Genomic DNA, 23,937 nt, shown 5'->3' on the forward strand with positions numbered 1-23,937 from the left:
GACCGGCCCACGAGCAGAAGAGAGATTGCCTGTTCAGGACAAGACAGGATTTGAGGGGAGGGATTCTTCCAGGGAGTGGAGGGGTAGCCAGGCGAATTCAACTAGTGCCCCACTGATGCGTCACTGCCCCTGCAGAAACGGCCGCTCCGCAAAACACCATTCCCTGGTTTTGAGACAACAGCATACCAGCCAGAATTTTCCCCTCAACTTCTGGGTTGGAGACATCAGTTGAATCAGAGGGATATTCATTGGAACACATGGAGGGGAAGGAGATACTGGGGTGAGGTGTTGGAGGGAGAGAGAGTTGTGATAGGGCAATGGTAACACTTCTCACTCCAAGTGCAATACCAAGGCCTTAGCACCGATTTCCCCTTGCTTGCCAAGGAGTAAGTATTTCTCCGCAGTAGTCCTATATAAGTCTTGCATTGCAGGTAGGTTGGTTCGGGGTTGGTTCGGGGTTGTTTTGGGGCTGTTTCAGAGGCTGATTCCAGAGGCTGAGTTTCCAGAGGCAGGGTTTTCAGAGACAGGATTTTCCAGAGACATGATTTTGCATTCGCGCTAAGTTCTGCGGATAAGTTCGGAGGAAGTTCGAGGAATTTCTGGGGGGGGGGGGGTACCAGAAATTTTTGGAGGGGGGCAACACTAAAAAAATGCCACAGCTTTTGACTTAGTAAACCATTAAATCCTCCTGTCAAAACTCGCACGCTTTGGTACAAGAGGAATGCCTTTTGACTGGATTAAGTCATACTTAATTGGTAGGAAAGAATGTGTCTCCCTTTATTGTGATGGGATTAGATTTGTCTCACCCGCAAAATATGCTAAGGCTGGTATCCCACAGGGCTCAGTCTTGGCTCCAGTTCTATTCCTTTGGTGCATTAACGATCTCCTGCATGTTTTCAACTCTGTATCTAACACTCTTCCAGTGCTGATGATACTAATGTTTTGGTGTCTGCTGATTCCATTGACAACTTACTTAATTTCTAAATGGACTAATGTTGCTACTCTTCTGCATGATTGGTGCAACAGCACTTCCCTTAGTTCAAATGTGGATAAATCCAATTTAGTTTATTTTACCAATAAAAATAAGCCTCAAGCAAAAATCACCATTAATATTGACGGTAAAACAATACTGCAGAACACCGTTTCTCGATTCCTAGGAATAGACATTGACAGTAGGCTATCTTGGGAGAGTCATATTCACCATCTACAGAATAAATTAATTTCTGTGTGTTATCTAATCAGATCTATTCGGCATTCAGTTACTGTAGATGTGTTGTTGGCTGTCTATTATGGTGAATTTTACTCCCATGTAATTTACAGTGTTCTTTTTTGAGGTTCCTCTCCAAAGGCCAGTGTCATATTTAAGATACAGGAAAGAGTAGTTTGACTTATGTGCAAGAAACCTTTCTATGTGCCTTGTCGTCCTCTTTTCAATGACATGCTTATCCTCACAATTCCGTTCGTATATTTATTTTTAACTATAAAATATGTTAAGAACAACCTTAAAAATTGTACTTTGAATAATAATGTTCATAGTCATTATACAAAATCTCATAGTGATGTATATCATAATTTTGTACGGACAAATATGTACTGCTAAAAGGGGGCCCAGAGAAATGGGCATAAAACTTTTTGATAAGTTGCCTGCTGATCAGTGGCGGCTGGTGGTAATTTATCTAGGGTGTGCATTAGAGCAGATATAGGATGATTTAATTATATTATGTTAATCCTAATCCATGAGCGTCATATTTCGTCGTAATAGAATACATAGCAAGCAAAACATATCACTGGTAAACTCTACCCTTAAAATTGCATGAACAGAAATAATATTAGCATGTATGAAAATAATTATTCTCAACACACCTTTACAAGTGACGGTAGTTGAAATTCATTCTCTTTTCCTTACACCCTATGAGGAAGTAGTGTAGAAAACGGCTATACAGATGGCTCTGTAGACGGACTAGGATCCTGGGCACAGGTAGTGTAGGTGGCGGCTACACCACTACACTACCTGCTAGTCAGTCACCAAAAACATGCGCGTGCGCATTCGCATGGTTTTGAGTCTGCTCCCATCGCCCCTTTGAACAGCACATACCCCCCCGCTTACCTCGTCCCGCCAGAGCTCCCTCAAGCGATCGCACAGACCGAAAATGCGCCCGGCATGATGCCATGGGATCGCACACTTGTAGAGCGGTGAATTCGAAAAGGAGATAGCTGTAGCGTTCGGAGGCTCATGTTTCTTGCATATGCAGACAGTACTTTTATCCTTCGCGTTGCAAAGGAATAGTTTTCTTTTATAATTTATTCATCTTTGGGTGTGCACTTGCTAACATGCGTATACGCACGCGCCGCCACTGCTGCTGATATTAAAAATGCAAATGATACTATCTTGTTTAAAACTAAGTTTTACTGAACAAAATGTATTACTCGGTTGATGAATTTGTAGACGATGCTTTTTAACACTTTAATGTAAATATGTGTGCAGGGAAATATGTATACTGTTTGTTATGTTGGTATTTACCGTATATGTCTGAATATAGTCCCCCCCTTTTTTTTCCAAAAATGCCTGTGGTCAAAGTAAAGGGGGGGACTATATTCAAACGCATTTTTTTTTAACTTTTCCCGAAACTGAAGCCTCAAAATTAGGGGGGGACTATATATTCGGAGAAATACGGTATATGTGTATATTGTATGATTATGTATACATATGTATGCACATGACCTTATATCTGGGCCATTATTTAATGTATGTACTAGATTGCTGGGCAGATAAAAAAATAATAATAATAACTTATTCATTCAAGAGAATGTGTGTATCTATAGTCAAAGGTTGATAGGAATTATTCTTAAATTGATATAGTATTTGGTATCACTTTTTGTGCATGGCATGTACTGTCTCAATGTCCTTGATATTTTTTTTGGAATTGGCACCATAAGATTCAATTTGTCGCCTAAATAAAATGCAAAAGAAAGCTGCCTTGTTTGTCATAACCTATTTCGAGCAAAATACGGAGCTATACATAGCTTTTGCATGAATTGCGCATAGTGACTCTGATGCTATATGTTAGGCTTAGATTGTTTGAGCTACAAAGAACAGATATCTTTTGAAGCAATACAATTAAAATCATCTTTGAACTCACTATGCTTCTATGTCCAGCAGAAATAATAAAATATGAAAGATATTTCGCCGATGGTTTAGGAATTTGTTTTTCCCTTGAATGAGAAAGGACTGATTAAGTCTTCAAGAGATTCAAAGTCTTTCTAAAGGAAGATAAAATATGTTAAATATTTATATTGCAATAAATTCCAGCTTTTCCAGTAATAAAACTTAATGAAATCTGTGTATACTGGTCTATTAAAAAGTCAAGGACATTGTTAAAACATTGATTAGGTACTCGGAAGATGATTTGGTGAGATTGTGGCTTTTTGTGTGATCTTGATTGCTTTTTTTTGGCATGGTCTGCTTGCGCTTGGCTTCCAATGGTAGTGGCATTGTATCTGGGTTGTAATGTCATTGTTTTGCACCCTATTCACTTTTCTTCTTCAGCTCTTCTGCTCATCGTGCTGATAGTTGCCTTCACCATAATCGCTTGGAAAGTTCTGAGATGTGCTCCCAAGCTGCTGGGAAAACGATGTCTCCCCGTTGACTCTGGCCGAGAATTGTCCAGTGGTCCAGCACCAGACGATGAAAAGGGAGCGACTGCAAAGAAGAGACTCAAGTCATTGGATACTTTCAGAGGGTACATACATCAGTGTTACATTTTGTTTACACTTTTCCTGCTTGTACAGGTTCAACTTGCAACCCTTCTGGTTTTAGTTACATAGTTGACTAATCTGCTCAAAAGTAATGTAAACCTAGCCTAACCCTAGTACATAGTAAAAGTAATTAAATTGCAACCGGGTAATCTGCAACACAATTATAACTATGTTCAGAACAACATTGACGTCACATGTGATGAAGTGGGTGAGCCGAACGAGAAAACTGCTCAGCAAGAGGAAAGGAGGGTGGGCAGATGAGGCACAGGGTACAGGAGAAGGGACAGGGTGCGATCCCTCTGTCTTTCGAGCAACGAGGGACGAGCACATCCGATTTTGCATGTGATGTCATTGCCTTCAAAGCAAAGCTATGTGGCTATGAGATGTAGGCAGTTTGTGTTTCTTGTCTGTCTCATCTTGTTTGAGTGTGCTCATAATGCACTTGTTTCTTTAAAAATTGTGCTGCTAATTGGATTATATTGAATATTGGTATAGCCACAGGGTGTGTAACACATTGTAAGGGGTATGGCCCGCTACCTCGAAGTCGCGGGTCGCACGCTTTGAATTGTGTGGGTTCTTGCCCTTGATGTCGGGAAGCGAATAATCACTCACAAGTATTTTAAGTTTATTTCCCTTTGAAACCACAGTTACCCAATCAATTCAATGAATATGCATAAAGTAATGATGAATTTGTGCGTCTAGAATAGCCATAATTTAGGATATTACCAAAGTCTCGGGAAGGAGTGGAGCTGCTGGTGATGGCATGGGTGGATGGCGAGGTGCTTAGGTCACACGGCTCCAACTTCGACTCCAGCCGACGGCTACATTGCTGACTGACCACTGAGGAGTGACCAGTGACTGAGTATGAGTTACTGAGTGCGTCCCAATAGCATCTCCACCATGCCATTATATGGGGAAGTAGAACCAGGATGTTTTCATCAAAGAGGAAGGGGAAGAGGAAGGTTCTTGAAAGTGAAAAGGTGCAAATCCCGAGGCATAGTTTGTCTAGCTGGCTATTCTGAGACGTCACACAACGACATATTTATGCATATTTTGGAAATGGAAATCTTCCATTTCCGGATCACTACAACATGATACTACATTTGTATCAGGGATTTTTGAGTAGCTGGCTACCTGAGTTGGCTGGGATTGCTATTATTTTTTATGTCATTGTCTGTGGTTATAACTTTCCTATTCAACTTGTCTCCCCAGGATTAGCATAATCGTGATGGTCTTTGTGAACTATGGAGGGGGTGGCTACTGGTTCTTGGACCATGCCACTTGGAATGGACTGCAGATTGCTGATCTTGTTTTCCCATGGTGAGTGAAATCTTTCTCCTCAGATTCAGCAGATTTATTAAGAATGCCTTTAATTGTACCTTTAGCATGTTATATGTCGGCTTTGCCTAGACCCACTGCCTTTTATGGATTTTATTTATCAGCGCATGTAATAGCCTCACTGCCTAGTTTTCCTTCATTCTGTTACCTCATTTTTTGAGGGTGGTGCATGTTTATGTTCAAACAATTAAAAAATTCAGAATAACTTGTTTCTCATTCGCAATGCACATTTATTTGTGAAAATAATAATTACACCTAGCTGTTTGTTTAATAGAAAGCACGAATACGAAGCATATTCAGAAAGTAGGTACATAGGTAGGTACCATTGTGATGTAGTGCCACTGCAGCATTGCTGTTGGTGATTCATGCATGTGCACCAATTTGTCTCCTTGATTGTTGGTCACAATCGACACCATTTTAGTTGCTTCCTCTAAGGCATTTTCCTGTCTGTGTGATTTAAAATGTCAATGACCATTGATGACCCCAACGGAAGTGTGAATATGGACAAAATGAATGTTCACAATGAGGCTGATCAGCCCTCTGTAGTCAGTGACAATGAACTTGTCGGGAGAGTCCATGGAAGTGTTCTCGAGAACTGAAGTTTCCTTATTACAAAGTTTACTGATGAACTCCTGAAATTTCAATATCTTAATTGTATGATATAGTCTCCAACTACGAAGGGTATAACGCTTTATTCCTGATCCCAACATTCTTAGTGCTGTCCACAAAACCAAACCACTCATAACCATATTCTGTTCAGTTGGAGAAATGCAATCATTCGCATTATAGTCCACACATGGCACCATGTGACTACCACTTGTTGTTTGCTTTTAGCAGTTGCCAGCAGATAAGTGTTTTCAAAATGCCGATGACGTGAAACACTTTGTGTAGCATTGGCTGTTATCATTGGCAGTGTCATTCTATGGGGAAGGGCGGATATGAGAGTAAATTGGTCGACCACTGTGATATGTCTATCAACAAACTTGGAAACTATGCAGAGAAGTAGTTTCAGATATGTTCTTTCTTTTGCGAATAAATTTTTGATCATAAGTAATTGATTGCTATAATTTTTTTTCAAAACGGTAACTACTTCCAGGATATGCCACTTTGAATGAAGTGCATTGAGTTCACCCAAGCCTTAATTTCTCCATTTCTCTCTCGTTGGCACGTAATTCTGTAGGTTCATGTGGATAATGGGCGTGTGCATCCCAATCTCGGTAAGGTCCACGCTCAGGAGTGGAGCCTCATTGACTGCTGCCATTTTGAATGTCATTCGGGTAAGTTAATGCATATACATACTTCCTTCAATTCTGTCCACGTCAAAAGAAAGAGTGCAGTGGACTCTTGTTAACCCATTTCTGCCCAAGCACAGAATTAATTGTTTTTTTTTAACTTTTTTTCACGCAAATGTTGTCATTTCGTTGTTATCTATACGAATATGATGTTTTTTTGTTCATAAGTCAAGTAATTTAGTAGAAAAAAAATGTTGCGTTTTCGCAACGTTGGGCGTTAGTGGGGTTGCCAAGGCCAACATTGAAATCAAACCCAAGGGTCAAGAACAAAACGCTTATAATATATTAAGATCACAAATGAATGAATGATATTGAAAATTAAATAAATATGCATATAATACTCATTTGTTTATAAATTACAATCACATCACATTTTGTCATGGAATATTCTGAAACACGTTGAGTGCAAAGGGATATAACATTTCACACATATGAATACAGTTTGCGATTTGCAATGCCTACATCTTCTTCTGCTCTTTTTTTCCAAGCGTTTGATTAAATGTCCCACTTTGTCCTTTCTAACACAGTCTGGAAGGCCCCCTTTAGGTGGGCGACCCAGTCCTTGATTATTCGTCACGTCAGGATCTTGCACTTCTTCTTGATTTCTGTTGCCCACTTGGTTTGGTATGGTTTCTTCCATAACTCCCGATTGAAGCAACGATAACACTATGCAACTCTTGAAGTCCAGTTGCGAAGCTCTATCACCGGTGGCCAATTGGAAAAACTTCCAGGCATTGACAGCCGCCATATCTAGAGAATTTATAAATAATGGCCACCACCATTTCTTTCCCCTCGTTCTTATTCTGTAGTTCGCTACACCATTGTCATGGAGATCAACTCCTCCCATACCCTGGTTATACTCGCGAATTAAATTTGGTCGAGGGATGAAAACGGCCTTCCTTGCCGTACGATCCCATCGTTTGGCTTGGTTCAATGGAACCAAAAATCCACAGTTAGAAGCGACTGTAACCACAGCGTTATCAAACCAACGAACCACAAATATTTGGTTTGTTCGGTCAAAGGCTGAGAAGTAATACCCTTTTTTCCTTTTTTTGGAAATTTCTGTAGAAGCAGGCAAAGGGCATTTAGCAATTCTACTTTCTCGAACAGTTCCTGTACCAAAATATCCCCTCTCACCTAATATGCACAAGAGGCTGTGGCTTGTAAAGAAATTGTCAAAAAACAACTTATGCTCTCCAGGAAACTGAACGACTGAGAGTAAATCAAGTACAACTTTTTCTCCCAACCCTAGATCTTCTCCATTTTTTTATATTGGTTTTGTATTTGTCACCAGACCCAGCATATGGTTTGAAGTGGAATACGTAACCTTGAGCTGATGCTAGGCACCAAACCTTGAAACCAAATCTAACGGGTTTCCCCTTTATATACATACATTTTACTGGAATGCCGTCCAAAGTAAGGCACCATCTGTTCATCAATGGAAAGTTCATGTGAAAATATTCCAAATTTGGCAAATCTCTCATTAAGTTTATCGAAAAATGGCCTAAGCTTAGCAAATTTATCGTTTACCCTGAGATGACTATTGTCCGCAAGGTGCAACCACCTTTTTATTTCCTCAAATCTGTTTCTAGACATAACATTTCTAACCAACGGGCATTCATAATCTGGACGTTTCATCCAGTAAGAACGCATGTTAGGTCGTGTATTATATCCTGTCAGAAATAAATTTCCAAAGAACTTTATGATTTCCGATCTTGATATGGTAAAACTATGTTCGCTCTTTGATCTCGCGTATGTGATTAAAAATTCTAATATCATATCCAACAAATCGGTATCCAAAAACAATTGAAATGTTTCAAATGGCGTGATATTACCGAAAGAGTTTTTCAAACGCTCTTGTAAGATGTGCTCGGTGTTTTGAGGTTTCGTCTGATAGATGGGAGAAGAATTTTTTACCCGTTTTATTTCCTCCGTGTTTTTTCTGCGCTTTTTCCCTTTGTTCGTGTTCAGTAGAGGCTGAGTTGGTTCTTCCATTCCGGGGATGGTTTTTGAATTATGAATTTCCAGCTAACCTACGATGTCTCTCAGTGTTGTCTGGTCGGTGTCGTTCAAAAGCATGACATCGTCGTTGATGTCATCCTCGTCGGACAAAGGATCAGCCTCTGGAGGTAGGACCACAACGTCAGTTGGAGATTCATCGTTCACCTCGTCAGTTGCCTCAATTTCCTCTAAAATTGACACGATTTCTTCCACAGTAGTGAATGTCTTAGAAATTAACTCATCTGTAGAAAAGTAACAGGAATCAGAGTATGTCAACCGAAAGGCTGGTCTGTGACAAGTGAATACTTCAAATATACTTTAAATAACACAAATGCTAAAATACGAAAAACAATCATAATAACCCAAGAAAATCAACTTATGTACGTACCTTGAACACACTCAGAAAGTAATTATGTTCACAGGAGTTATCGATATGCAACCCGGGAATAAGATAAGGGAAAATGCAAGGATAAAACACGAGGATAACCATTTATTGCCAAATAACTGGAAAATGGTAAACATATATGCAGGAAAACTCTAGAGAGAGACTAAAAGCCAAGCGCGGCAGAAAGAAACAGACGGTGTCTCGCTCGAAGTTCCTCACGCAGATAAGCTTGTAGAACAATGTAGCAGTCCTTCTGCCCAACGTTGCGAAAACGCAACATTATTTTCAACTCTGAAAATTGATACTTTGTAACTAATTTTATCATCAAAAATTATTCTCATGATCATTTACAAAGATTATACTGTTATTATCAAAGCAGTGAATAGAAACAATGTTGGATAGGGCTTAGAAATTATTTTTTAATTTTCGTCTCAAAAAAAGTGCTCGGAGTAGCCATATTTGAAAAATCATAACAAAAAATAAAAAAATCTTTGAACCACAAATGACCAATTATTACGTAAAGTAAGTGTAAAACTACATAGAAAAAAATATTGAGCTGCCTAAAAAATTTAAGTTTCTAACTGTTCTCCATCAAAATTAATGTTGCGTTTTCACAACGTTGGGCAGAAATAGGTTAATACAAACACTCTTATTGCAAAGTCCCCGTTATAACAATGTAAATTGATGGTCCCGACAAAAAAGCCTATGTAATTTATAGCAAGAGAACGTTGTTTTGAAATTTTCGTTTTTACAAAATTACAAACCTCAATCCCAGTCCGAGTGGTTACAAAATTAACTTTATTACGAAGTTGCACGAGTAATCAACGGCATTTAGGTAGATATACACTACGCTACCTTATAATCATTGCGCTTCGTCTTAGTTTTCCTTGTGTACTGTGTCCAAGAGTGTTAATTGTGATTCTTCCTACGGTAGGAGATACTTAAGTAACATCATAACAAGTTTCAATCCTGTGGAATCATGGTGACTCACTCATTACCGTTCGTAAATTGGATGAACAGTTAGTCCTCTTCCCACACACATTCGATTTATGAACTTACGATACGAAGCGGTGTGGCGTAGCGGAACTCGCGCTTTGGGCATAATCTGAACATAGTATCACTGGATCTAGTGTGAAGTCTGGAACTACTCAGCGTTTCGCCCATTCTTCCTTGCCGTGGAGAGAGATTTTTTTATTGGCTCTGGCTGCGTCACATGCCAGCTAGATCAGTTCGTCACAATAGTGAGTTAGTGCACAACTGTGATGCAGTGTTGCATTCTGCAGGATAACCACATGCCTAGCATAAGTTTATCATCAACTTACAAGCAAGGTCTCAAGGAATGCATCTTACTGTATTCGTGATGATATCAGCTCTCGATTGCATCATGCTATATATATATATATATATATATATATAAGGTGGAAAAAAGCCAGAAATCAGAGGGTAAAAATGCGGCCTGACTGGGAATCGAACCCAGAACCTCCTGGTTGCCGGCCAGGTGCTCTACCAGTTGCGCTACCAGGACGCTTATATTCACCATGATTTCGGCGGGGGTTTATACACAGAAAACTCCCTTTGCTGTGGCCCACAAGAGTAACCAATAGATGGCACTGGGGCAGCTCACCACTCACCAGGGGAAGGAATGGACGAGGACACAAGGATGAAAGGAAAGGTACACACTCACACGATAGTGGGAAAGAGACAGGAACACGCGTTTCGGGGCACGCAGAGCCCAAGTGAAATAAGCCAATATGGCCGATACACTACTTCATTCATTCATACATTCTTTCCTTACCTTTGAATTTATATATATATATATATATACAGTAAACTCTCGATTATACGAAGCAGGATTTTACGAAGTTTTCGATTATACAAAGTGATAGTACGGTACCGGCGAAAAGCCTATGGTAAATACATGGTGCTATTTGATTATACGAAGTTTCTATTATACGAAATATTTCGAATTTACGAACCTCGGATCGGTCCTCAGGAGCGAATGGCATTCGTTTGTACGAACTATGGCGAAATATTTGTCAACAAAACTAGTTACGCCGGCGTAAGTAGCTAGAAAAATCAGCGCTTCCAACTGTGGTTCATCAAAATTGTGAAATCGTAAATGATAGTGCAACTTTGGAGAGAAAGGGTTCGCCTAAAACCTCACGGTGGGAATTTAGGGGAAGTAAGAGTTAAGTAAAATATCGCGACTGATATAATGCCCCTATTTTCGTGCCTATTCGTAAACATCGCATCGACAATACTTCGTAGTTTAACATGTCAGGAAGGTCGAGCGGGGTATTTCGTACACTCCTAATTAACCCTTTGCACTGCTGTGAACGTACCTGGTACGTTCGCAAGGTAGGCTGCTGTGAACGTATTTCGAAGACTACTTGACTACTTTTCGCCGGAGCACTTCGAAGGGTCCCTAATCCGGGACCCTTTCCTCGACGAGCTCACCCTCGCTGGCCCCTCTCTTCGACCCTCCGAGCGTGGGGCCTTTCTCCCCAAAAGTGACCACTCTGACTGCATTTTGAAAATCTATCAATCAATGCCATCATCAGAAATAATTGTTTGCATCGCACTCCTGCCTTTCTTGGCATTCAAGTACGTCTCTGAACCGTGTTTCTGCGATGAGGAATAACGACTTTGTTAACTTTGCTAAAATGGCCAAGTTAATAAAATTTACTTACTTAAAATTTACTTACAAAGACGTACTTTATTTCCTCCACTACAATCGCAAATTGCTGGAAATCGGCCGGATTCCCTTTGATAGCGCATCATGAGGATGTTCTCGAGGTTGGTAATTGATACAACTAGCCTACTAGTAATTCTAGTGCTATAATATCACGGCTATGGTTGATTCGTTACGCCATACATTCAGGAAGCAGCAGCGGATAAAATCGCGGAGGAGATTAGAGGCTTAAAAGATGATTTTGAAAAATTCTTGGAAAAAGCAGGAAGAGCACAGCGCGCAACATCAAACGATTATATTGCCCTTGACGATGAACTCCGGGCTTGCGACAATGGGACGCTGGTACATGCGTCGGAAGAAGCAGCGGCCGGGACTAGTCATAATAGCAGTGACGACGAAGATGAAAGTGAAGTAATTTCACCAAATAAAAAAGAAGTACCCGCTGCCCTCCAAACATTAAGATTGAAAAGTAAGATATGAAAATTGATCTGGCTAACGAGTTAGGTCGCCAATTTCATTCCCATTTATGCAAGTGAGAAACCATGGAGGAAGCGGCGATGGAGAAGGGCAAAAAGGAAAAAAATAATTGATATTTTAGTAGTATCCTTTCGTGTATATAATAGCCTTCCTGAATAAACAACTTCAATATCTTAAGTATTGGGCTCTATTAACCACCAACTTATTTTTCAGGCTACTCGTAATGAAGACGCACTTCTAACCGTGAACTTTCTTCTCGCACGTCTCCCCGTTTTCCCATGCCGAGAGATCTTTCTTTCCAAAGTCTTTGTTTACTTCCTCCCGCGACCTTCTGCTGATCTTGCTGACACCCATCTTACGCATCCCAAACCCCTCCTTCCCCAGCATTTCCCATTCCCTCCCTCCCCCTTAAGGTGACAGAGGTCGAGTGCGTCGCAAAAAATACGGCCCCCAAACGTAGACTGAGGCAGAGCTGAAGGCCATTTCCCCACCCTTCTTTCTCCTGCCCCCTTCACTACTGTTCACCACTCCTTTGTGCTGACCAAACTTCTTTCCTCAGGCGATCCCCATCCCACTCTTATTCACCCCACCCACTGGGAACGTTCCCCGATTGTGGAGAAGGGCATGGTTCATCTTTACCTGCAACGGGGGTAAGTTATTAACCGGAGAGAGGCTGAAGAAGTATCTTCCACTATCAGGGAAATGGTGCCGCGCTTATAATTCTCTCTCTTCTTCTCTGCTGACGTTTCAATTGAAATTATTTTCTTTGCTCTTTCCCCACTATATTTATTTACGATTATTGCGCGACTATTTTTTAGTGCTAAAGCTAAGAAAATCTTTTCTCTACGTCAATTGCATTGCATAACTTTCAAAACGGGGTAGAAAGGGACACGAAAACAAAATGAGGAGAATGTACAGGTTTTCGCGGGTTATTTTTGGGAATTCACGCAAGTGAACCAATACTTCACACACGTTGAGAAATGATGAAACATCTCTTGTAGAAAAACAATCAATGCGGATAATAACGTTTCCCTCTTTATTTCTCCGATAATGGAAGATGTTTCTCCTGTCGTTTTCCGGTTGGAACCTTGCTCCTGTCGGCATAAAAGAAGAGAGAGAAATACTATATGAACATAGCACTTCACACCCGGTATGAAGAATATGGTCCGGATGAAGAATAAAGTCTTTCGTAGCAACGTCTGCGAAGATGATGGAGCACAGAATCCGGACGGAGAGCTCAAACAGAATTTACTTCAAATATTCGCCAGAAGATAATCATATCCTACGAAATTTAGAATCGTAAATGAATCTCAACAAAAATAACCAATGGAAAAGATAGCACATTCAACTGAATATACAGAGTAACTCGAAATATTAACTTACGAAGGTTATTTTGGAAACGGGTGGAGGCCCTCGTTTTTCTTTTTTTTTTTTCGTCACTGATCTGAGCGATAGAGGGCGACATAAATGGCGGTTAGGCCGGCTGCCGCTAACATTCCGTGGGTGCTGGAAACAAATATCTATCATACGCGAACTTAATAGTTGTTATTCACTCCTAACCACATATTTATAACATTAAATTCTTATAATAAACTTTGCAATTCATTATTTGATTACGTTTTCTAAACTTGTCGAGAATTTCTTAAGCGATCGTTGATGTTGAAGTATGAACAAGAAATGAGAATTTTATGGTGGTATAATTATTTAACGATTTTTCACATCATAAATCGATAACAAAAAGCCTTTTCTATGAATAATACCGAGAATAACCACCGAAAACATTTAAATAAGACCACTAAAGACAAAAAACGGCGGAAGAAACAAATGCGAACATTTTTTTCGTGACTTATGAAAAAGGTTTGAATTTACGAAACTCGATTTTACGAAGTGCCGATTTTCCGGTCCCACTGACTTCGTAAAATCAAGAGTTTACTGTATATACCATATCATGAATGACGTTGATGCAGTGGCCTCATATGTTCGACAGATGAGAATGGCGTCCAAAATGGCCGACCTGTATGCGAACTTGTGTGGCTCCTGCAATAATTCTCTAACATCCTCGGAAAAAGTCATCACGTGTGAACTTTGCCCACGTATGTTTCATCATAAATGTTCAGGCCTCAACGAGCTGATATTAAAAGCAGTAACTGAGTGCAGAGATATATTTTGGAAATGTGCCTCTTGTCGTTCAACGAAGTACATGATTTCAAGTATGGCGTCAGACATTGAGACGCTGAAACGAGAGATAGTTCTCTTAAAAGACTCTATTCTGACCAAACAACAGAAATCGGTGTCATTTGCTGATTCAGTGCGAAAAACTGAGGTGACTAAGACCTCGGCATCTACATCACCTAAAACTACGTTACCCGCCGCTGCTCCCTACGAGAAACCTGTAACACGCCGAACTTCAGCCGGGAATCCCAAACAGGAAACGATGTCTTTTAATAAGACGTCGTTGCAAGCAGCTAAATTCATGGAGCCTACTTCTCATCGTGAAACTACGTCTCCAATGATGCAAAGGGATAATGGGTCGCCGGATCCACTTCTTTCGTCAAGCCAACCGGAGCTGGCAAAGGACCTCGACGCCTCAAATGCTGGATTCACGGAGGTATCTTATCGGAAAAAACATCGCCGAACGCGGCTATACGGCACGGCCAAAACGGACGACGCGTGTCCTTTTAAAGCTGTGCCAAGGAAAGCTTACGTCCATGTCTGGAGAATGGATCCAGAGACCGACCCGAGTGAGTTGAAAACATATTTAGACGCCAAACTGAAGGCTTCAGTTAATATTGAATCTTTACAAGCCAGAGGTCCCTATGCTTCCTTTAAAATAGAGGTGGACCGTAGACTAGTTGATAAACTATACGACGCTACGTTATGGCCAGATGATACTGGCATTGAGAGATTCAGATTCGCCCAAAGTGATGTTATTAAAAAGACAAATTTCGTAAGAAACCATGACGCAACCAATGACACCCAGGATTCGTGACTAGTCCGCGAACTAGGCTCTGATTGTGGTGGTTTTGTTAAGTTCCTGTACTTAAATGTTCAATCTGTCAGAAATAAGATTTCGGAACTTGAAGTTTTTATGCAAGAAAAAAAGTGTGATATTCTTCTATTGACTGAGCACTGGCTTGTCAAAGACGAAATTCAGTGTTGTGCCATAAATGGCATGAAATTAGTGTCATCATTCTGCAGATCCAAGAGTAGAGGTGGAGGTGTTGCTGTCTATGTGAAATCCTCTATGTCAGCTTTACCTATTTCAATCAAAAACAATATTGAAATGGTCTGTGAAAGTGCTGCTGTGATACTTAAGTTCAAAAAAATTCGTTTGGGCATTTTAGTCATCTATAGATCTCTGAGTGCTTGTTTCCATTCCTTTATGACCGAACTTAGTGACACCATTCAGCATGTGATTAGTGGTAAAATTGATAAATTGATACTATTTGGTGATTTTAATACTGACTTCTTTAGTACTTCTACACGATGTGATGACTTACTTGCTCTCTTCCAGTCTTTTGGTTTAGTCATTATTAATAGCAATCCTACAAGAGTAACTTCTCAATCCTCCACTCTCATTGATCTTGTGGTGACTGACATATCAACCAGCAATATTGCTTGCGAAACTATTTCTCACCTACTCTCTGATCATTGTGCAATCAGCATCGAGATGAAATTGCCTGATCCAAATCCCAACAAAACCAACCATGTCTTTAAAAGGCTCTATAATCCTGTGAACATCGAAGAATTCTTGGCTTGTCTAGCTGCCGAAACTTGGGACGACAGTGGAAATTCTAGTGATGTAGATGCCTGTTTTTCCTCCTTCTTAAACAAGTTTATGTTGATATTTAACCGTGCTTTCCCGGTGAAGTGTATTACCTCTAGGCATAACCACAGGAATATCAAATTTTCTCATGACCTGGTGAATATGGGTGCTGATGTAAGACGCCTTCATAATGAGTGGAAATACTGTGACCCCAAACTTCATGACAGTTACGTCAGACTCCTCAAAGAATACAAATCTAGAGTAAATGAATTTAAAAAAAATTATTTCAGCCAGCGTATCCTTAAATCTAATAACCACACAAAAGCTGCATGGCATGCTATCGAGCAACAAACAAATAATGACATGAACAAAGGTATTCCTTCACCAATCAATTTCAATAATATCCCAGTTTCTGAGCCTTTGGAAATTGCCAATCGCTTCAATGAACAGTTCTGCCAATCTGCAAATCTCAATACTAACCCAATTCTCACTTCGATAAACTGTTCCAACTCTATATTTCTTGCTCCCTCTGATCCCATTGAAGTCGAAAATGTGATTCGAACATTTGACAATAAATGGTCTGCTGGCTTGGATGGAATACCTATGCCAATTGTTAAACAGGCTTCAAAATTTATATCCCAGTCTCTCTGTCATATATTCAATCTCTCTCTCTTGAATGGACATTTTCCTACAGCTCTCAAAACATCTTTAATCCTGCCAATCCATAAAAAAGGGTCGCATAGTGATTCAGAAAATTATAGACCCATTGCTATTCTCCCTGTTTTTTCCAAGGTCTTTGAAAAGCTATTTTACAACCGTATTTTTAGCTACCTAAACAGTTATAACCTTCTACACCCTTCCCAGCATGGCTTCATAAAAGGAAAGTCAACCACAACCGCTGCCTTTCACCTCATTAATAAGATAATCTGGGGACTATCCAATAAGAAAGAGACCATTGGAATCTTTTTTGACCTGTCAAAAGCTTTCGACTCTATTGACCACACCATACTTTACTCCAAACTCAGGAAAATTGGGATCAATGGCAATGCCTTATCTTGGTTAAAGTCTTATCTCTCAGACCGTAAACAATTTGTGCAGGTAAACCTCAACCTCAATTCAAATGCTCGTTCTTTCAGATCTGATGTGGCCTCAACCAATTGTGGTGTACCACAAGGCTCTATATTAGGACCTCTTTTATTCATCATTTTCATTAATGATCTACATAATAACTTTCCAAACAATGAAGTTATATTATATGCTGATGATACATCCACACTGAACATAAGTGACAATTTCCTAGATGCTAGCAGTGCTGCCCGTCAAACCTTAACAACTATGTCCAAATGGTGCCGGTCAAACAACCTACTTCTTAATGAAAACAAAACATGCTTCGTTCATTTTCATAATAAAACAAACCCACCAATTCAAAGCCCTCTTCTCAGAACAGACTCAAATATCACTATACTTCACTGTGACACCACTAAATTTCTCGGTTTATATCTCAATATGAACCTTGACTGGCAGCCTCACATAACCAAATTAATCAATAAAATGAATACTGGGATCTATATGATCAGGAAACTTGCCCAAACCACCTCAACTCAGATTCTAAGTCTCATCTACTTCGCCAAAATCCATTCTTTTTTAGTTTATGGAATTGTATTCTGGGGTAATAGTAGTGCTGCAATAAAGGCATTTTCAATACAAAAGAGGGCTATTAAGAGTATGCTAAGGGTCTCAATTAGGACCCCAGGAAGACCCCTATTCAAAGAACTTAAAATACTTACTCTCCCCTGTATTTATATCTTGAATTGCTGTACTTTTGTGAGAAACAATAGGCACCTGTTTATGCCCAACTCGTCAATCCATAACCACGGGACACGTAGTAAAGACAATGTCCATCTGAACAATCAGCCTTATAATGTAAGCAGAAAAGGTCCTCACCACTCAGCCTCTATGGTTTACAATAAAGTTCCAAATGCAATAAAATGTGCAGTGAGTAATAATACTTTTAAAAATAAGCTAAAAGAACTGCTACTTAAGAAATGCTATTATAGCATTGATGAGTATCTAAATGACAAATTAATATAATTATGTATGTATTTAACTGCTTATCATTTATTGTAATTTCTATGTAACTTTTGTATAAACTTTTCTTCTTTTTTGACTAAATCCTATGTTATACTTGTATAGCCAACAGGAAATTAAATATTATTATTATTATTATTATTATTATTATTATTATTATAGATTCGTAAATTATCTTTTAAGCTAGCTCAGTATACCTGCCATACAGAATTTCTCTCATCATGCATTGCATTAGGTATTTTCCCCAATGGACTTCATGTGAAATACCCTCTCTCTGGCCTCCCTCCACACCTACGGCCATTCCTTCATGCTTTTTCGTTCCAACAATCATTTCTTCTTTGTTGTTTTATTCGTGATCAATATGATGTGCTTAAACTACTTAAACATTAACTAAAACACTCCACAATTCTATCAAAAATTTAATTAATAATATTTCTGTGATAGCACCACATCTACTCAATAATATAAATGAAATACTCCATGCATCCCGCCGCTCATTGGAACTCCGCCGAACTAAATCCCTAAGAAAGCTCTCCTCCCTTAGTGCGTCTCATTTTCAAGTCGGGTTGTCTTTACCTTTCAATAAAGCTGTGGTCATTCCCTCCCCACCTCCTCTACATCTCTACAGACCTGATTTAGCCACCCTATTTAATCTTCCTCCGCCACCTCCACAGCAACTTTGGTCTCCACCGAGACGAATGCCAGAGAGAGAACAATTTCGACGCCCCCCCTCCCAAAGCCATGAGGTTGAGTGCCAAAATGAAAACATCCCAGTGATCAATCTATCATCTGCCTCCTTAAACAAAGAAGAACTTTCCCTCCTCAGCAAAGGCCTTTCCTTCTCTCCCACCCCTAAAGTGTGCCATGTCCCCTTAGTCACGGATATTATGCAATTTTGCAGAAATCTAAGGTGGAAAGCCTTTTGGGATACACAGAAAGAACTTAATACTCTAATTCCTCCCTATAGTGCCCTTTCCAGGTTTCAACCACCCTCGACCCATGAACCTAAACCTCTCCCAACCGGCCACCCAATTGAAATTTTTATAGATCTGCTGCTTTCAAAAGTCTGCAACCATTCTTTCCTAAAATCTCTTCAGCCCAAACCCAACCTTTCTCAATCGGAGAACATTGCCCTCCGAAAACTCATCCACAATCCTGATATAGTCATAACCTCAGCTGACAAAGGATCTACAGTAGTTCTCCTGAACACCTCTGATTACATTAAGGAAGCTGAAAGACAACTGACTGATACCTCCTCATACACACTCATGCCTCATGACCCTAACCCCACCTTCCAGGAAAATATCAAGTCTTTTCTCAAGGAACATGCCCCACCGGAAGGCCTCTCTTCGTCTGACATCTCCATCCTTTCCCCCCCAAACCCACATACTCCACATTTTTACATTTTGCCAAAAATACATAAACCCAACCACCCTGGCCGTCCTATTGTCTCATCTTGCAACTCACCCACGGAAAGAATATCCGCTTTCATTGACTATTACCTCCAGCCACTAGTTTTGCCTCTACCATCCCATATCAAAGACACATATAACTTCCTAGGCCGTCTCCAATCCACTCCAATTCCTCCTGACACCCAAATTACCATGGCCACCATAGATGTCACTTCTCTCTACACATCAATTCCTCATTCTGAAGGTCTTTCCTCCCTCCGCCACTTCCTTTCCCAACGCCCAACTCCTCATACCCCTAGCACCGACTTCCTCTTAGACCTAACTAATATCGTCCTAACGCACAATTCGTTCTCATTTAATAACAAGCATTATTTACAGATCAAAGGTTGCTCAATGGGTAGTAGATTCAGTCCCTCCTACGCAAACCTCTACCTAGGCCACTTTGAACAAATTTTCCTTTCCCAATATCCATTGAAACCCCTCCTTTGGCTCAGATTTATTGATGACATTTTCCTCCTATGGCCACATGGTAATGATTCCCTCGAAAATTTTATTGCTACTCTCAATTCCTCATCCTCTCTTTCTTTCACCTCAACCATTTCTAATTCCCAGATTACCTTCCTTGATGTCAATATCTCTCTTGTCAACAACAAATTTCTCACCTCTGTCCATGTAAAACCCACGAATAAGCAGCAGTACCTTCATTTCAGCAGTTGTCATCCTTCCCACACTAAACGCTCCCTTCCCTTTCCATTCGAGGCCACCGTATCTGTAATAATCCTGATGCCTTAAATAATTTTCTTCACAACCTTCACCGTTCCCTCCTCCAGAGAGGCTACCCAGAGTCCCTCCTACGTAAAAAAATTCTCAAACACAAATGCCCCCCAGAACCATGCAATAGAAACAAACCACGAGACCTTTCCCTCTGCACCACTTACTTTCCTGGAATACAATCCCTACAATCTATCCTTAAAGACCTCTTCCCTATTCTAAAAAACAATAAGGCGACAGCCAATCTTTTTGCCAAACCCCCTACTGTCACATTCCGACGACCTGCAAACCTTTTAAATTTATTCCGCTCAACTAACCCCTTACAGAAGTCACCCACTACTCCCATCAGCACACCTTCGCCCTGCGGTCGTCCTAGATGTAAGACCTGCCCAATTTTTACCCCTCCTTCTATCCCCAGTCATCTCGTCTCCTACCTACCACCACCTCCTGCGGCCTCCTGTACTGCAAAAAATGTAGTTTACCTTATTCAATGCAAGCACTGTCCCTCCTTTTATATAGGCAAATCCTCAACTCCCCTTAACCTTAGAATCAATAACCACAGAGCATCTTGCTCTTCCTCTGACTTTGCATCCTTCCCGGTGGCGAAACATGCGGCCACTCATCAGCGTCAATTCAATGATTGCTACAATGTATCAGTTTTAGCCTCCCTTCCCCCCACAGACCACCCACTCAAACTTAATTCTATTGAATTAAGTTACATTTGGCTATTCAAAGCATTTCTTCCTCCCGGCTTAAACATCCACCACTAACCCACTTCTTTCCCCCCCTCTTTGGACCCTACCTCCCCTCTATTTCCCCTTCCCTCAGCTATCCTTTACCCTCTACCTAGGGGCCTATTACGAACGAGCGGGCGGTACGCTACTGCCGGGCGGAGTTTTCGTTCGGTATACGGTATCATACCGCCCCTTGCGATTATGAGTGGGACGGTCGGAAAGTCACCGCCGGGCGGAGAGTACATCTCAGGGGGTCGGTAAGGAGCGATGCGGCAGAAGTGACGTTTGTATGAAAAATTCTGAGTTCCTTCAGCCCGAAAATGGTGTAGCCAATGGCAAGGGCGTGCGGTGTTCCAATTCCGCGGCAACTGTTCCTAGCAGACGAATATTTCGGCAAGTTGTTGGCAGTCGATAAAGACAATTAGTGGTATTTATGGATTAATAGGGATGTGTCCTTCGTTAATTCACCTTAAAAGTTTGACAAATGAACGAATTTTGCTCCTTAATTCTTACTTATAGGATAAAAGTTGAATAAAACAATAATTAGCAGTGACTTGCGGAAGATATCATCAAAAAATCACGTATGAGCAGACGCAGGTAGTGACAAATTCCATGGCAGACCATCAAAAAATTACGATAGAAGTACTTTTAGGGCCAACGGGCAAGGTGAACCACCAATTCCATTAGAGCTTTGACCGAAATGCCCATTCTTAAAAAATATATGAAAATCCACCACGAATACTTAGCTGGAGAGCCTTAATCACAGACAATATGACACTCAACATCTGTGAAATGACAATATATCTGTTGCTCTGCATTCCTTTTGTGTTAGTAACGGGGTTTGTAAACCTAATGCAAATTCAGAGAACAAGAAAGGCACTTTTAAAAATAATGAAAAATAACTTCTTGGCTGTTATCTATGAAAAGTAGAGATGGGTCGAATAGCAGATTTCTCGAATTCGAATATCGAATTCGAATATTAAATCATTGCTCGAATATTCGAATACCTCGAATACTAAATGATGAATGCTGGAATGCTTGACTCGGTTGCCTATGCAGCAGGAAACTCAAGATTTTGGGGAGTAATTTTGATTTACTTTAAAGGATTCGAACAGGAATTTAGCTGATTAATGAATATTTTAATTTTATGGAAACAATTGGGCATATAATTAATTCAACTAACATCGCTTTACCCCCACTTCTGCTGCCAAGTGCTAGCTGACAATCTGAGGCATTTTGCAAAATACAAGCTCTTTTCCACCGGATTTTCTTCAATTATTTTCAGTCCATCTTTGGGAGTTCTCACGAGATAAGAAGATGAATTGGAATTGCTATCAGGGAGAAACCAAATATTCTGTGAAAATATCCCTTTGTCTGGCACTGTAAAAATAAAGATTTATAGCACCACTCATTAATTGTAACTTGATATATGTTTTCGGAAAAAAATACCGCATCAACTTCCGAGAAGCTTTGCTGCTCATATCGAGTTTCGCCAGAATGCTAAGTCTCAGTCGTATTTTGACATTTATTTCTTTGCGTAAAATGCTTAAATAAACTCAGAAATACGTCGTGTTTGGTCTTATTCTTTTTGAAATTACGCGCACATTACTAATATTTCAATTCAATAAAGGTGTAACATCAATTGACGAAAGTTATTCTTAGACACCTTTTGCGCTAATAGATGACTCATGCAGCGGTTGACCTCCACAGAAATGGAGAACTTCGAAGCTGGTAGGAAAAAAAAGGTCAGTGGGGGAGGAAAGGGAGGGCCGGAAACACGTTTCTATTGTTCTCGTGTAACCCGGTATTTTTTCGAAGCTAAGGTCTTCGTAATATGATCCCTGCGCGAGCTGTGACCTTTTTTTATTTCGAAGAAGAGGAAAGCCTCAGAGGGGTGGGCTAGTGCTGAATGGAGAGGGATACCGGATCTTGGGAAATGTGCTAATGTAAGTATCCCACGGTACTCACACAGCAGTTGACCTCCAGAAATGGGTAACTTCGAAGCAGGTAGCCAGAAAAAGGTCAGTGGGTGAGAAAAAGGGGGAGGGCGTGAAACACGTTTTTATTGTTCTCGTAACTCGATATTTTTTTCGAAGCAGGGGTCTTCGTAATGCGATCCCTGCGCGAGCTGGGACCTTTTGTTTGATTTCGGAGAAGAGGAAAGCTTCAGAGTGGGTGAGGCGAGTGCTGAATGGAGGGGGATAGCGGATCGTGGGAAATGCCCTAAGGTTGCTATCCCACGGCACTGAGGTTCTCCTGGTGGGGGGAATCGGGGATTTTCGGATTTTTTCACCCGACCATTTTCGGTTCCCCTCGTCGAACTCTTTTCACCGCTAAAATCCACGAATTTGATGTAATTCGTCAACTTGCGTAAAACGGCGCTGCGAGCACTAAATGACTACAGTTCTCTACATTTTTTCGAGTCAACTACCAACGACGTGCGTGCGACAGTGTATGACGCGTAATTCAAAGTATTCGAGGTATTCGAGGCGGTACTTTTCGCATAACTATTCGAAACCTCGAATATCGAATACTTTCTAATATTCGAGGTATTCGAGTATTCGCGGATACTATTCGCACATCTCTAATGAAAAGCAATGGAGAATTAAAAAACAAGATATTCACTTCTGGTTACAATAAAATTTTATTTCAATATAATGTGACAGAGTTTCACCATTTCTTTGGTTTAATCACGGGTACACAACCACAGCAAAACAGTCTGCCCACAATAAACATGTGAGATCACGAATCGGTTCCGCGGCAATCACACACACAGGCTACAACTTATTTCAATATTTCAGGTAAAATCCACAATCAATACAAGCTCACACCATTATAAATCATGGTAAATAGGCAAATACGATCATCAAAAACTGGAAGTCACTACCATTCTTATATTCATCACGTAAACATTACAATCAAGAGCTAGCTATGATGAAAACAACTATTTAATCACTGATTTTAAGCCTCACATTATCCTACGCAAGTGGCACAGGTGACTTTTCTTACTACAACTCCTTGGTACGAAATTGATATACTAGTATAAACAAATTTCACACATGGCTTTGAACTTGATAGCTTGATCGTGAAATGTTATCTCTGCGGTGAATGACGAAGGTATAAACGCCACTGACAAATTTTACATTACTATCAGACACTTCTCGATAGCGTAAACCACTGTTTAAAAACCAACCACAATGGAACAGTGATAACTACAGCTCTTGG

At 40.4% G+C, this 23,937-nt stretch overlaps 1 protein-coding gene across 3 annotated transcripts in view; it reads left to right on the top strand.

Annotated features, from left to right (window-relative positions):
• LOC124160085 (heparan-alpha-glucosaminide N-acetyltransferase) overlaps positions 1-23,937 on the top strand; it is a 76,917-nt gene that overhangs the window by 13,443 nt on the left and 39,537 nt on the right. For all 3 annotated transcript variants that reach the window (XM_046535805.1, XM_046535804.1, XM_046535803.1), the window contains exons 5-7: positions 3,548-3,740; positions 4,969-5,076; positions 6,275-6,371. In XM_046535805.1, coding sequence (XP_046391761.1) covers positions 3,548-3,740; positions 4,969-5,076; positions 6,275-6,371 — 398 coding nt within the window. The remainder of the gene's footprint in view (positions 1-3,547; positions 3,741-4,968; positions 5,077-6,274; positions 6,372-23,937) is intronic.

The sequence above is a fragment of the Ischnura elegans genome, chromosome 6 (genome assembly GCF_921293095.1).
Source record: "Ischnura elegans chromosome 6, ioIscEleg1.1, whole genome shotgun sequence".
Lineage (NCBI taxonomy): Eukaryota > Metazoa > Arthropoda > Insecta > Odonata > Coenagrionidae > Ischnura > Ischnura elegans.